This window comes from Lontra canadensis, unplaced genomic scaffold (assembly GCF_010015895.1).
Source record: "Lontra canadensis isolate GAN:19392208 unplaced genomic scaffold, GSC_riverotter_1.0 scaffold89, whole genome shotgun sequence".
Taxonomy (NCBI): Eukaryota; Metazoa; Chordata; class Mammalia; order Carnivora; family Mustelidae; genus Lontra; species Lontra canadensis.
This window is the reverse complement of record NW_022631083.1, coordinates 1255113-1269680: the sequence shown is the minus strand read 5'-3', so window position 1 is coordinate 1269680 and position 14568 is coordinate 1255113. Positions and strand designations below refer to the sequence as shown.

Genomic DNA, 14568 nt, shown 5'->3' with positions numbered 1-14568 from the left:
AGGAGATCCTGGGAACAAGGGAAGACAGAAAGGGCAGCTTCTTAATGAAGAGCTGAGAATTAGACTGCCTGCGGACCTTTTAGAAGCCACAGTAGAAGCTAGGGGGAAAAAAAGAGAGAGTATTTTCTAAATACTGAAAGAAAATAATTATCAACCTAGAATTCTTTTCCCGGCCAAAGCATTCTTTAGGGGCAAATTAGACATCCTGACATCTTCAGGAAAACAAAGACAAAAAGAGTTTCCCATGAAGGGAAATGGCCAGAAATACTACTATTAAAGAAACTGTCAGAACGAACATTTAGGTACAAGTTTTGAGAAGGAATGGTAAGCAAAGCCGTTGGTTAGAAATTCAGGTAAATATAAGGGCACCCAGGTAGCTCAATTGGTTAAGGGTCCAACTTCTGGTCGGGTCATGATCTCAGGTTGTGGGATGGAGATCTGAGGTGGACTCCGTCCTCATCAGGAGCCTGCTGGCTGCTCTGCTCCTCCCCCGCTGGTATACACTCTCTCTGTCTCTCTCTCTCAAATAAAATCTTTAAAAAAAGTTCAGGTAAATATAAAGTTGGAATATATAAAATAATAATGATGAGGGGCGCCTGGGTGGCTCAGTGGGTTAAAGCCTCTGCCTTCAGCTCAGGTCATGATCCGAGGGTCGTGGGATCGAGCCCCGCATTGGGCTCTCTGCTGGGCAGGGAGCCTGCCTCCCCCTTTCTCTGTGCCTGCCTGTCTGCCTACTTGTGATTTCTGTCTGTCAAATAAATAAATAAAATCTTATAATAATAATAATGATGATGAACTTGGGGTATTAAAAACAAAGAGGTTAAGATGCTAGAAAATAGTAACATGGAAGGTGGTACTTGGATAGCAGGTGGAGGTAAAATACTCCCTTGTTGCTCTGGCAGGCCACTGAGTGGTCAGTTCTGAGTAAGCGACACATGTTAAAAATGCAAGAAGAACCATTAGAAGCCTAAGAATAATATAGTGAACTTTCAAACAGGTGGGGTGGGAGAATAAGGAAAACATGAGTAAACCAAAGAAAAGAGGAAAAAATGCAGTCCAAGGAGAAATCAAAAGCACAAAATTAAGTAGTAGAGAGAAAAACCAAGCATATCAACAGAGAAGATAAAAGTAAATGGATTAGGCAGCTGGTTAAAAGTACTGATGTTTCCCAGCTATGCTATATATACTTTTAAAAATCTAGCTATAGGTCATTCGGATAGAACTAAAGCATTTAAGTACATAAGAAACAAAACATATTAATTAAAGTAAAAAGTAAAAAATGAGAAGGTATACTTGACAAAGAGGAACCAGGAATGAGAATGACTGTGTTTACAACAGAAAAACAGCAACCAAAAATAAAACAAACCCCAAAAAACAGAAAACCAAAAGTCATAACACACACTGTAAGAAAAAAAAATTAAAGGCCAAGTCCATGATAAAAAAGAAACAATTTCTAAGAATATATAACAAATCTCAGATGTATGTACTAAATACAAATTACCTTTAAAATAAATGAAGAAAATTGGCAGACAAATCCATAATTATGGTAGATTTTGATGTACTTTTTTCACTAATTGATAGTTTAAGAAGAGAAAAAAGCATTAGGATATCTCAGTTTTGAACTACACAGTTAACAAGACTTATCCAATATATAAATATGTACAGTTAAAGGGATACACATGGAGACAGATATAGGAATAGATTTATCCTTGTTATACGAAAAATAAATATCTGGAGAACTAAATATCATAGATGAATAAAAACTTTGGTGTAAGTGTATGTGTGTCTGTGTGTGCCTGAGTGTGTGTGTCTGTGTGTGTAGGGAGAATACATGGCCTTAAATAATTACTTTAGAAAAGATTTAAAAAGGAAAATGTGTGATTTAATCACCAATCACAAGAAGTTAGGAAAAATACTAAGTAGAAAGAAGGAAGAACAAGGAGTAGAAATACCTTAAATAAGAAACATAGAAATCAAGAAGGAATAAGCTGATTATATTCATTTTATTTCTTTAAAGATTTTAAATATTTGATAGAGGGAGATAGAGGGGGCACAATGTGTGGGGGGAGGGGCAAAGGAAGAGGGAGACTCCCTGCTGAGTAGGACACCTGATGTGAAGCTCAATCCCAGGACCTTGGTATCCTGACCCGAGCCAAAGGCAAGCACTTAACTGACTGAACCACCTAGGTGTCCCAATAAGCTGGTTTTTAAAAGAACTAATAAGATGAATATACCTCAGAATAATTACCAAGAAAATAAAGAAGATACAAACAAATGTTAATTAGCAGTTAAAAGGGTTTATAACTGTGGACAGGTATTTTATTTTATTTTATTTTATTTTATTTTTCGGGCAGGCATTTTAAAACAAGTGGGGCTATTATGGATAATTTTATGCCAATAAATTTGGAAATTTAGCCAGAATTATTTTTTTCTGGAAAAACAGAAGCTGATTCTAGACAAAAACAGAAAAAAAAAATAGATAAGATTGAATCAACATGTATTTCTTAAAAATAGACTTTACTTTTTAGAGCAGTTTCAGGTTCATGGCATAATTGAGTGGAAGAGAGAGATTTTTCCCTATATCCCCTGTGCCCACTCATGCACAACACCCCCCTCCCCCACATCAGAGCAGGACATTTGATGTAATTGATGAACCTACATTTGACACATCATTATCACCTAAGTCCATGATTTACATTACAGTTCACTCTTGATGTATATTCTCTGGGTTTGGACAAATGTGTAATAGCACATATCTGCCACTGTTATATCATATAGAGTAGTTTGATAGCCCTAGAAATGTTCTGCTCCATCTATATATCCCTCCCTCACCACTATCCCTGGCAAACACTGACCTTTTTACTGTCTCCATAGTTTTGCCTTTTCTGGAATGTCATATAGTTGGAATCATACATAAACAGCCTTTTTACATTGGCCTTCTTTCACCTTGTAATAAGCACTTAAGATTCCTCCATGTCTTTTCATGGCTTGTTAGTTCATTTCTTCTTACTACTGAATAATTTTCCATTGTCTGGATGTATCTGAGTTGATTTATCCAGTCACCCACTGAAGTTCATCTTGGTGGCTTCCAAGTTTTAGGAATTATGGATAAAGCTGCTATAAATATCCATGTGCAAATTTTTGTGTACCTAAATTTTCGACTCCTTTGGGTAAATACCAAGGAGTGTGATTGATTGTTGGATTGTATGATAAGAGTATGTTTGGTTTTGTAAAAAATTGCCCAGCTGTCTTCCAAAGTTTGTATCATTTTGTATTCCCACCAGTAAAGAATCAGAGTTCTTACTGCTCCATATCCTTGTTAGCATTTGGTGTTGTCAGTGTTTTCGATTTTGGCTAGGCTGGTTGGCCAAAATCCATTTTAATTTGCATTTCCGTAATGACTTATGATGTGGAAAATCTTTTCTTATTCTTATTTGATATTTATATGTCTTTGCTGAATTGTCATTCAGGTTTTTGGCTCATTTTTAAATCAGGTTGTTTTTGGACTCCTGGGTGGCTCACTGGGTTAAGCCTTTGGCTCAGGTCATAATCTCAGGGTCCTGGGACTGAGTCCAGCATTGGGCTCTCTGCTCAGCAGGGAGCCTGCTTCCCCCTCTCTCTCTGCCTGCCTCTCTGCCTACTTGTGATCTCTCTTTCTCTCTCTGTCAAATAAATAAATAAAATCTTTAAAAAAAGGTTGTTTTTATCCTTATTGTTGAATTTCAAGAGTTATTTGTATATTTAAGATAACAGTCTTTATCAGTTGTGTCTTCTTCAAATATTTTGTCCCCATCTGAAGCTTGCCTTTTCATTCTTTTGATTGACACGTTTTGAAAAAGAAAGCAGAAAATGTGGGTTTTATTTTTTATTTATTTATTTTTAAAGATTTTATTTATTTATTTGACAGAGATCACAAGTAGGCAGAGCGGCAGGCAGAAAGAGAAGAGGAAGCAGGCTCCCCGCTGAGCAGAGAGCCCGATGTGGGGCTTGATCCCAGGACCCTGGGATCATGACCTGAGCCGAAGGCAGAGGCTTTAACCCACTGAGCCACCCAGGCGCCCCAAAATGTGGGTTTTATAGGCAAGTTCCACCTAACATACAATGTCACTTATGAACACACATCAATAAATTTTAACCAAAATATTAGCTTACTAAATCTAGCAACAATTAAAAATAAATCCAATCAAATTTAGTTTTCTATTAGAAATACAAGTTTTGTTTAACTTTAGAAAAATCCATTTATATAATTCATCCTCATATGATCATCTTGGTAAGTAGAGAAAAATCAACTGACAGTGTGTGATACCCATTTGTGAAATAGAATAAAACTTGATTTCAGTTGATGTAAGATCTTTACCAAAAGCCCATTTAATGCTGAAACATTAGAAGTTTCTGTATGTGGGAATGAAATAAGGATACCCATTGTCATCATATATCTTAATAATGGTATGAATCTAAGTAGTAATAAAAGCAAAGTACTAAAATATCAGGGATTAGAAAGGAATAAACTAAATTAACCATTATTCGTAGACTGTTATTTTTTTACATTAAAAAGAACTCTTTAGAGACTACACAGACAAAATATGTTGGATACAAAACAAGTGTGAAAATATTGAATGTATTTCTTTGCCCTTGTAACAATTAGAAAATGTAAGTTAACCAGTTTTATTTCCAATATCTGCAAATGGCAAGAATTATTAATAAACAAACATGAGAAAGACTAAAATAAAGGATGGATTATATCATATTTAATTCTGGGAAAACTCAGTATCACAGAGATGTCCAATTTTCCCAAACTATTCTATAAATTTAATGTGATTCCAACTGAAGTCTCAGCAAGGTCTTTGTGGGACTGGACAAGTGGATCCTAAAATTTACAATGATGAAGGAAGTGTCAAGGATAGATAACACAATGTTTTAACAAAAGAACAAAGTTGGGGGACTTATTCTGCTAAATACCAACATTTTCATTATTTTGTAGATTAAGATGATATTATATGAGGGGTTCGAGGTGGCTCAGTCAGTTGGGTATCCGGTCCTTGATTCTGGCTCAGGTCTTGATCTCAGGGTCTTTAGATCAAGCCTGAAGTCAGGCTCTGTGCTGAGCATGGAGCCTGCTTGGGATTCTTTTTCCTTCTCTCTCTGCCCTTCCCCTCACCATTTCTCTTCTTCTCTTTAAAAACAAAGATAATATTGTATGAGGTCAGGGATAGTCATACAGTTAAAAGAACAAAATAGGGAGCTCAGAAACTTGATACATACTGTGCTAACATTATCCTATTCATAACATTATTATAATCCATCCAATGTTACGTTCAATTGTTATAATAACATCCATGTTATATGCCACCTAACATGTAAATTGGTAGATAAAGAAAGGATCTTGAATGCATTCCTCTGGGAGCCTCCTGCTGGGATCTCTGACGGGTAGAAATGACCATAAATTTTTAGTTCTGCTCAAGACTTTGTTCATGGACTATGACTGGCCACAGTGATGGTTGTAGACCCTTAACATCTTAGATAAAAAGGCAGAACTAAATCAAAGTATCCAGAAACAGGACTCATTACTTTTTAAACAAAAATCATCTATTTTTTTTTCACTTTTTTTTTATTAATTTAATTTTTTTTAAACATATAATATATTTTTATCCCCAGGGGTAAGGTCTGTGAATCGCCAGGTTTACACACTTCACAGCACTCACCATAGCACATACCCTCCCCAATGTCCATAACCCCACCCCCCCTCTCCAAACCCCCCTCCCCCCATCAACCCTCAGTTTGTTTTGTGAGATTAAGAGTCGCTTATGGTTTGTCTCCCTCCCAATCCCATCTTGTTTCTTTTACTCTTCTCCTACCCCCTTAACCCCGCATGTTGCATCTCCTCTCCCTCATATCAGGGAGATCATATGATAGTTGTCTTTCTCCGAAAAATCATCTATTTTAAACAGACTGTTTTCCCCTCTGACATCTAGGTATGCCTTACTTAAGAGGTGTTTTATCTTATAATTGACAACATATTTTTTTTTGGCAAGAGATTTAATATAAATAATACCTTAAATCCATTGTATTTTGAGATAGATTTGCTCTGTCTTCCTCCTTTACTTTTTTTATTCCAATATTTTAATTTTATTATTTTTTATTGAGATATAATTGACATGTAACATGCAAGTTTACTGTGTGTGATGTGTTGATTTGATCCATGTGTATATTGCAGTAAGATTACTGCTGTCGCATTAGCTAACACCTCTAGCACATCACATAATCATTATTTCATTTTGCGGTGAGAACAGTTGAGATCATTTTTCTTCTCTTCTGCTTTTCCGTTTCTCTTTGAAGGACGATGTGAGCTCAGAGAGGACAGGATGGGCTGCACATGAGTTCTTATTCATCAAGGTCCTCATGAGCTCACACACCTAGTGGGCTCTTTGGTACAGCAGGGTGACCCTGGATTATTTTTTCCCTAATCCTTCTGTATTACTAATACTCAGAGTCTTTAGTTTTGTTGGGGGTTGGTCTTTCTGGGCTTCCTTGATGACTGGCCCCCCTGTTCTTCTCTCTCAGGCACTGACAGCTGGACTCCAGGGACAGATGATGCTGTGAGTGGCACGGTCACTTTCTTTTCCCTGGCTTAAGGCTTAAGGCTGAGCTCCTGCAGACTGTAGGGGTCCGTGCTGTAGGGCAAGCTAAGCAGGAGGCTACAGTGAGCTGGCTTCAGAGGCTCTGCTTCCCAGGTCAGGAGCCAGTACTAGAGCCCCAGGGGGATGGAGAACAGGAAGACATCTAATCCCAGATCCCCAAGTTCATCTCTGCCTATGCCTTCATTGACTTCTGAAAGTACAGCTTTCAATGAACTCACTGAGCATTGAACCCTGGACCCTGCAGGCATCGCTACCCATGGTTTGCCCTCAAGCCCTGATGCTAGCCTTCCTGCTAAGGCAAGTGCTATGGTAAGGTATTGGGGCAAACCTCACTCACCCCAGCATCCAGGCAAACCATACCTTCACAGGGCTTCCCTCTGTATAGTTTACTTACAGGTATATGATCAGACCATGCATTCTTCTGGGGATGTACCAACCTTCCTTTCCACCTGCTGGAGTTATACCCACCTTTCAAGCCTGTCCAGTTGCCCTTTCTTCCTGAACATCCCATGAAGGACCTTAGGGTCTGAATAATTGAGCTAAATATCCATCCTCTCTATGATCACTTTTCAGTGACAAAGCCCCTTTGCCCTTTGTTGCCCTATTGGTGTGGGTGGGTATACCCAGAGTTCTCCTCACACCAATGGAGGGCTTGTCTGTCCTCCTCTGGCTGGACAAGGATGCAGGCAGCTGGAAAGAGGAGCTGTCGATGGGAATGAAGCGACCATGTGCCTGAGTCGTCAAGAACTCTGAGGGTTCATCGTGTCTTAAGGACAAAAACAGTATATATATTCAAACTGTTTAATACAGAAAGTTTCACATGCACACCAGAGCAGAGGGAGGAGTGAGCCAAGGCCTGTGGACCCACCCCAGATCCCATGGTTATCAGTGTCTGCTGGCTACAAAGCTGTGTGATCTCACACCTCATGTTCCCTCTCCCCTGGCACCCATTATACATCACTGCATGACCTAGTGCTGGGCCACGGGACACGTTTCACTGACACTGTCATGCCCCTGTGTCATGGCAGTGGCTTGGGGCCACTCATGTTTTACAGAGCTCTGTTCAGCCTCAGTTTTTAGCAAGAGAGCCCTTTTGCAAACAAATCTCATCTCCAGTTCTAATGGCCAAAACAGATAAAGTGGTATTAGCATACAATTATTACAGCAGTTTACTTTTACATCATTGGTGTAGAAAATAGCAAAGAACTCTAAGACTATCAAAACGAATATTAAGATTTGACCATTGATAACGATAACAGTGTTACAGTTCTGTTTATCTCAATATTCTGTTTTGGTTGAACTGTGTTTAGAAATCAGTGAGTCACACAGGTAAACTGTTGCTAATGGAAACCAATTTTTATCTTGTTTTTACACATTTGTCTTGTGATCTCAAGAGTCTCTTCAATTAAATTGATCCAAATATGTGGAGGAAGAGCTAGGAGGAATTCTTTTTTTTTTTTCCTCTAGAATTAAGTCACTGATCTAACAGATGCTCACAGCCTTTGTTATAAATATAAAAATCAGACAAGAAGAAACCCAAGCTTAAAATAAGCAGAACTATGCATCCTGTGTCATGTGTCCCGAGACAGTTTCAGTTGTTAGAGTGGTGGGAACAGGGGCTGTGCAGTGGGGTCCAGGTTCTGTGCTAGAACTGTAGGCTCAAATGTGGATTTTTAAAAAGAGCAGTGCAAAACTGAAATCTTACCGGGTAACTCATTTGCAAGAGGTTCAAATCCATGCACAGGCATGGCAAGAGAAGTTTTAGCTTAACTTTCAGCCAGAAGGAAGTTAAATGGGCAAATGGGCCACAGGTAGTAATTCATCTGTTGTCTAGTCTGAAGAGGTAGAATTTTCTAAAAGTCCTTTGAGTGTCTTTGGAATTTTATTAGTATTTTCAAGTGCAAGGAAAAGAGAGTATCAGAATCTACATGTACAGAAACTCCAGAGCACACCCAGAAAATCTCAGGGTTCCAGAGAACCCGGTTTGAAAATCATGGTTTGAGCTAGAGCGATTTTGTGATGGTCCACATGTTCAGCTTTTCTGTGCCCAGTCACTGTTTATCATTTGTTTCATGGAGACAGTTGGGTACAGACCACAGTCAAGCAGAGAATATTTGCACCCTGAGCCAGCCTCCTCCTCTCTCTCCCTGTGCGCGCTTGCCAGTGAGGATGTAGGAGTGTTCTTCATCCCAAAGCTAGGAGCTTAGTCTCTCTCCCCTGCTTCTTCCTCTGCACCTCATCACATATTTGTTTCATATTCAAACCCTGGCTTTTTTTTTTTTTTTAAGATTTTATTTATTTGACAGGGAGAGAGATCACAAGCAGGCAGAGAGGGGCGGGGGGAGCAGGCTCCCTGCTGAGCAGAGAGCCTGACGCAGGGCTTGATCCCAGGACCCTGAGACCATGACCTGAGCCGAAGGCAGAGGCTTTAACCCACTGAGCCACCCAGGTGCCCCCAAACCCTGGCTTTTTTGTATAGCTCCCCCTCTGTGAAGTTTCTGGTTGATATTTTACTGTAATTTTAAAAAATGTATTCTTGATAGAATGCATGGTGTTTTCCAGCTTATTTCTCTTCTCCCTTGCTCTGAATCTATTTCACTCTCCTGAGACCCCTCATCTCTTGCTGTAATTTGGACAAGTCTCCCAATCCCTCCTCTTCTAGGCCTGCTGCACAGCTCAATATGGAAATACATTTACTTTATCCCCAGGTTTAGTCCAAAAGTTTATTCCTTCCTTTTTCAGTATTCACCCTTATTTTCCTAGAGCTCATCCTCAAATCCATGACCAAGAAAATACACGTGGGACACAAGCCCTCTGAGCCCTTTAACGTTTATGAAAGTGCCTCCCTTTGCCTTCATGCTTGACTGGTTTCTTTCAGCTCCAGCATTTCTCGGTGTGATTTCTTGAGTAACTGTCTCCCGCCTTTTTGTCTCTCTAGCATCTGTCAAGTGAGTTCCCCGGGTCTTGGGCTCTGGAGGCTTTCCTCGTTTCTGTCCTACATTTCATCTCTGATTGTTCTCAGCCAAACCTCCCAACCATTTATAAAAATTTATTTTATAAGTCATATTTTAACTTTCATATTTCTCTTTGTTTTATTAAATGCAACGTCCTCTTGAATTTCTGAGAGGATATTACTTTTTTAAGGAGCAATTTTTTATTCCTTTCATTGATGGCATCTTCTTGGAGGGAAAGAGCCTTTGCTGTGGTTTCTGTGGACTGGAACTGGCGAGGCAGGGTGACCAGGGTTAGGCTTGGCTGATGTGAAGGATGTCAGTGGGTTCTGGGTCATAGGGGCTTTCGCTAGTTGCTTGGTACCTTGCCCTCAGGTAATTAGGACAGAGGGAGAGAGGGCCGCAGTGTGAGACCTGGAGGAGGGGGCTGGGGTATGGGCTCTGGATTAGATGGTTCGCATTTGACAGGTGAGCATGTTGTCTCCTGTCTCTAGGAACTGGCTAACTTGGCAGTGGAGGGGGGACAATTCCTCCAGGGTCAGGAAAGCATCAGAATACAGAAGATACAAGACGTGAATAATAAAGGCTGATGGCTTTTACTGTTCTTTTTTCCTGTTTCATGTCTTTCTGAACATGGGCAGGGAGGAGCCTGGGGTGTACCTGTCTGAAACCTGTTCCTATCTCTGCTCTCTTCACCTGCCCTCCTTCCTGTCATCGCTAATCATGGGGCCCAGAATGCCTCTGGGCTCTCCTGGTGCCTGCAGTTCAGTCCCTCAAGATGTATTGGTTAAGCACCCGCTAAGTATTGGGTGCATTCAGGAGGCGGGAACTGGAGCTTTGGAGGTAGTGGGTCAGAATCCCTGCCCACATGGGGCTGTCCATAGCAGAATGCTTTACCCGCTCTTTATTTCCTACAGATAGATAGGAACGTCTCATCTGCTGATGTCCTGTGAAATTGTCTTCAGGTTTAACTTCTGCTAAAAACTTTGTTTTATGTGCATATGAAAATCAAAGTGTATATGAAATGGGTGGCATGGTTGGACATTGGCTACTACCAGCCTGTGCTCTGAGAAGATCTCCCAGGCCAGCTGCAAATGGTGTTGGCATGATCCAAGCACAAAGGGTAGCACTTCTTAAGCTTTTGTAGCTGCAGTCAGGACAGACCTAAGGGCCCCGGGAAATCCACCGCCTGGCAATGCTGACTCATGAAATCCTTCTCGTGTTTCTAGTGCTGATGAGCGATTTGATGCCACATTCCACACCAACGTGTTAGTTAATTCTTCTGGGCATTGCCAGTACCTACCTCCAGGTAAGACCCGCTTCCTTTGTCCTTCTATAGTTAGACAATTTAAGCGAGTTCAGGGTGCCAGTCCCAGTGGTCCTCACATGAGTGTGGGGCATCCTTTGCCTCATTCACACCCAACTCCTCCTGTGTTTGCAAATATTTCCTGAACATGACAATGCCATCTTCCTCTTTTTTGTCTTGGGGTCATGGCTCACACTGTCTTTGCCGAAATGTGTCATATGTCCTTATTGTGTGCCAGGTGTTCTTTAAAGTTAATCCACAGTTAAAGCAAGTCTCCCTCATGAGGTCACTTCCAGGTCTCCTTACAGTCTGCAAGGCAAGCACCCCGGCCTTTCCCTCCACCGTTTCAGCTGGCTGTTTCCCTTCCCGCCAGACAGCGTATCTCGGCAGGGGCTGTTCTCCAGGTGCTGGGGGCGAGATGATGGACTTGCAGGCTTTTTGAGCATGTGCATTAAAAAACTTGCATGTTAGATAGAAGAGCAAGTGGTTTCAAAGTGGGGCTCATTAGTGTCTTGTTCCTGACTGAGCTTCTCTCCCTCGCGGCCAGTTGCTGGTTAACTGCTTCCTGGGATTGATTTTTTTTCCCCACCAACCCATCATTTCTCTCCATTCATTGAGCCCTAGGCTGCTCACTGAATAATACAGAGCATGGGGAACCTGGGTTTTAATGCTTTGAGGCAGATATTAACAGAGTTTTAAAAATCTTTTAGGTGATTTTTTTTTACATGTTCTTTTCCAGGATTATCTCCCACACTGCAACTGTTCAACTTCCTGTTCCAGGCAATCTGCAGCCAACTCCTACCCTAACACCAACATAAACACACACACACACACCATATCCTCATTCCTACCATCCCCACATATTACACACCACACACACACACACACACACACCATATGCACACACCTACCACTCCCACACACACCACACACACATTATACATCACACGCACACACCCCCACATATACACCCCACATCCATATCTCCCCCCACACACATATCCACACACATTCACACACCAACCGCAGCCCCCCCCACACAACACACCACACATACACCTCACACATCACACATAACACGTCACACATCACACCTCACATGTACAACTACATACATATCTCCTCCACTCACATATCCACACACATTCACACACCAGCCACATCCCCCACATACCTACACTACACACCACACACACCACACCCCACATATATACCCACACTCATACCTCCCCCCCACAAATCCACACACATTCACACACCAACCACATCTCCCACATACATGTACTACACACTCACACTTTATCCACACACTATCTACTATCTACTATCCCCCCACACTACACATGCATTACACACCACACATCCCACATATATGCCCCACATACCTACTTCCTGCACACACATATCTACACACCAACCACAAGCCTTGCATACACACTACACACCATACATACCGCACACTCACATACACACACAGCCTTTCTGCTGCAGTAAACCCCATTCTCACACCTTCATTCACAGCACACAGCAAAGCTGGCCTTGTCTTCTTAGTTGTTGTTTACACATTCTTCCTCCTTAGCAGATGATAAGCATCCTGTGGGCAGAGTCTGTGTTTACATACCTTAGAACCACCACTAATCAACCAGGCACCTGGCCCACTTGTTCGTAAATGAATGTGTGAGTGATTAAACCCATCAAAGGCAGATACCTCCCAATAATGTTTGTAGAGACTGAAGAACCACAGATTTTCAGGTTTTCTACCTGAACGCATGTGTTTCCTTGCTGCTTCCCCTGTTCCTTTACCCCTCCCCCAGCCCAAGCATGCTTTCTGCCTAACCGCAGGCCCCTAGGGGACTGAGGCTATGGGACAAGTCTTCCATCACACACCCATACATTTTTTTTTCCCCAGCCTGGGAGTTGCAGTTTCTATTATGAGAGCTATTTTAGAAAACGATCTCCAGTAGTCATCAGTATACAAGAATATGGTGCTGCACATTGTTTTGAGGGCTGAGGCTATTTTCAGCTACAAGAAGCAGCATTCCTGAGCCCTAGGCCACCTGTGTGCAGCAAAGTCCTCTGGGGCTCCGTGCCTGTGTCCCAGCCTTCATGGCCCCAGGAGCCTGGGAAGGACAGGGCATGTTGTGCTGTGAGTGTGGGAGACTCCCCTACTTTGGCAGGAGCAGAATGGAGCGCTCTGACCTGGGGCAGCAAGCCTGTGCCCTGGGGTCATGTAGGACTGGTCTGGGATGCTGTTCTGTTCACGCAACCAAGTACAGGCAAGAAAAAAAAGTGTTTTGGATGCACGATTTGAAATAAAGATTTGGTTATGAAATTATCTTTCTATTTCATGTTTTTATTTTTAACAGGTTTATTATATAATTTACATATCATACAGTCACCCATGTTAAGTACACGATTCAGTGATTTTTAATAAATTCACAGAGTTGTACAACTAATACCAAAATCTAGTGTTATTTTTTTATCACCCCATAAAGATCCCTTTTGCCATCCTGCAGTTGATCCCCACCCTTACTGCCAGTCCTAGACCACCACTGATCTGCTTTCTATCTCTAGGGATACTCTTTCTCTGGCTATTTCATGGAAATAGAATAATTCAGTTATGGAGTTACATTTCCCACAAGCAGTGTGGGTTTTGGGGGATTTCGCCCATTAATGGGAGGGCAGCATCTGTGGATTCTGTGGTTTGTGTTTGCAAGGCTGCTGAGTCCCTTCTTCCATCCATTCATTTTTTCTTTTTTCTTTTTTCTTTTTTTTAATTTACTAGCAGAAATGTATGGAGCACTGACCCTGTCCCCAGGAATAGAGGGCACCCTTAGCTCTTTGTGCCTTCCACAGCCTTCAAGCCTTTTTCTGGGCAGGGAGGAGCACATGGGTATAAATTGCTGAAGGGGGCTTATCTGGTTTCATCTCCATAACCTGCCAAAAATTCACTTCCAACTTGTCTTAGGCTGAAGTCACTCTTTTCAGTGGGAACTCTTACTTGTGCCCAAGCACTGTCTTCAATTTAAACCTATCAGTCTTTGTTCTTAATCTAAGATCTAAACTAGTTAAAATTATCTTCCACATACATTTCTAGATAACCCAAGTATTTTTCTCAATTTTTTAAAAGATTGTATTTATTTATTTGAGAGGGAGGGAGCATGACCAGGGAGAGGGACCAAGGGAGAGGGAAGAACGACTCCCCACAGAAACAGGAAGCTCAAAATGGAGCTCGATCCCAGGACTCTGGGATCATGACCTGAGCAGATGCTTAACCAACTGAACTACCCAGGCGCCCCCAGTGTGTTGTTGTTTTTTTTTTTTTTTCCTCAATTTTTAACCTCAGGACATGCCCACCCTGCTCCGCCATCCCACACACGTCCCTTTTATATTCTGCTTCTAAACCCTTCATCATTTTTATCAACTTTTCTGTGATTATTTTTACATTCTTTACTTTTCTCCTATTAGAGTTTGAAGGTACATAGACATGGTAGGAGCAAGTTTACAGAACTTCTAATTCTTTGCAAAGAAATCCTTAAATAGAGTCTTCAACAGAGCATGACAACATTGTCTGTGAATTTTAAGACTGCGAAGCTTCAGCTGAGCTTCTTTTCTAGAGATTTTTTTCCAAAAAAGACCAAGCTTGTTCTGGACAGGTCTACTGTGGTCTGGA

The 14568-nt window shown here is 41.4% G+C and overlaps 1 protein-coding gene across 1 annotated transcript in view; it reads left to right on the top strand.

Moving 5' to 3' along the window:
• Window positions 1–14568, top strand: part of CHRNA7 (cholinergic receptor nicotinic alpha 7 subunit) — a 112636-nt gene that overhangs the window by 85985 nt on the left and 12083 nt on the right. The window contains exon 5 of the mRNA XM_032835948.1: window positions 10819–10898. Coding sequence (XP_032691839.1) covers window positions 10819–10898 — 80 coding nt within the window. The remainder of the gene's footprint in view (window positions 1–10818; window positions 10899–14568) is intronic.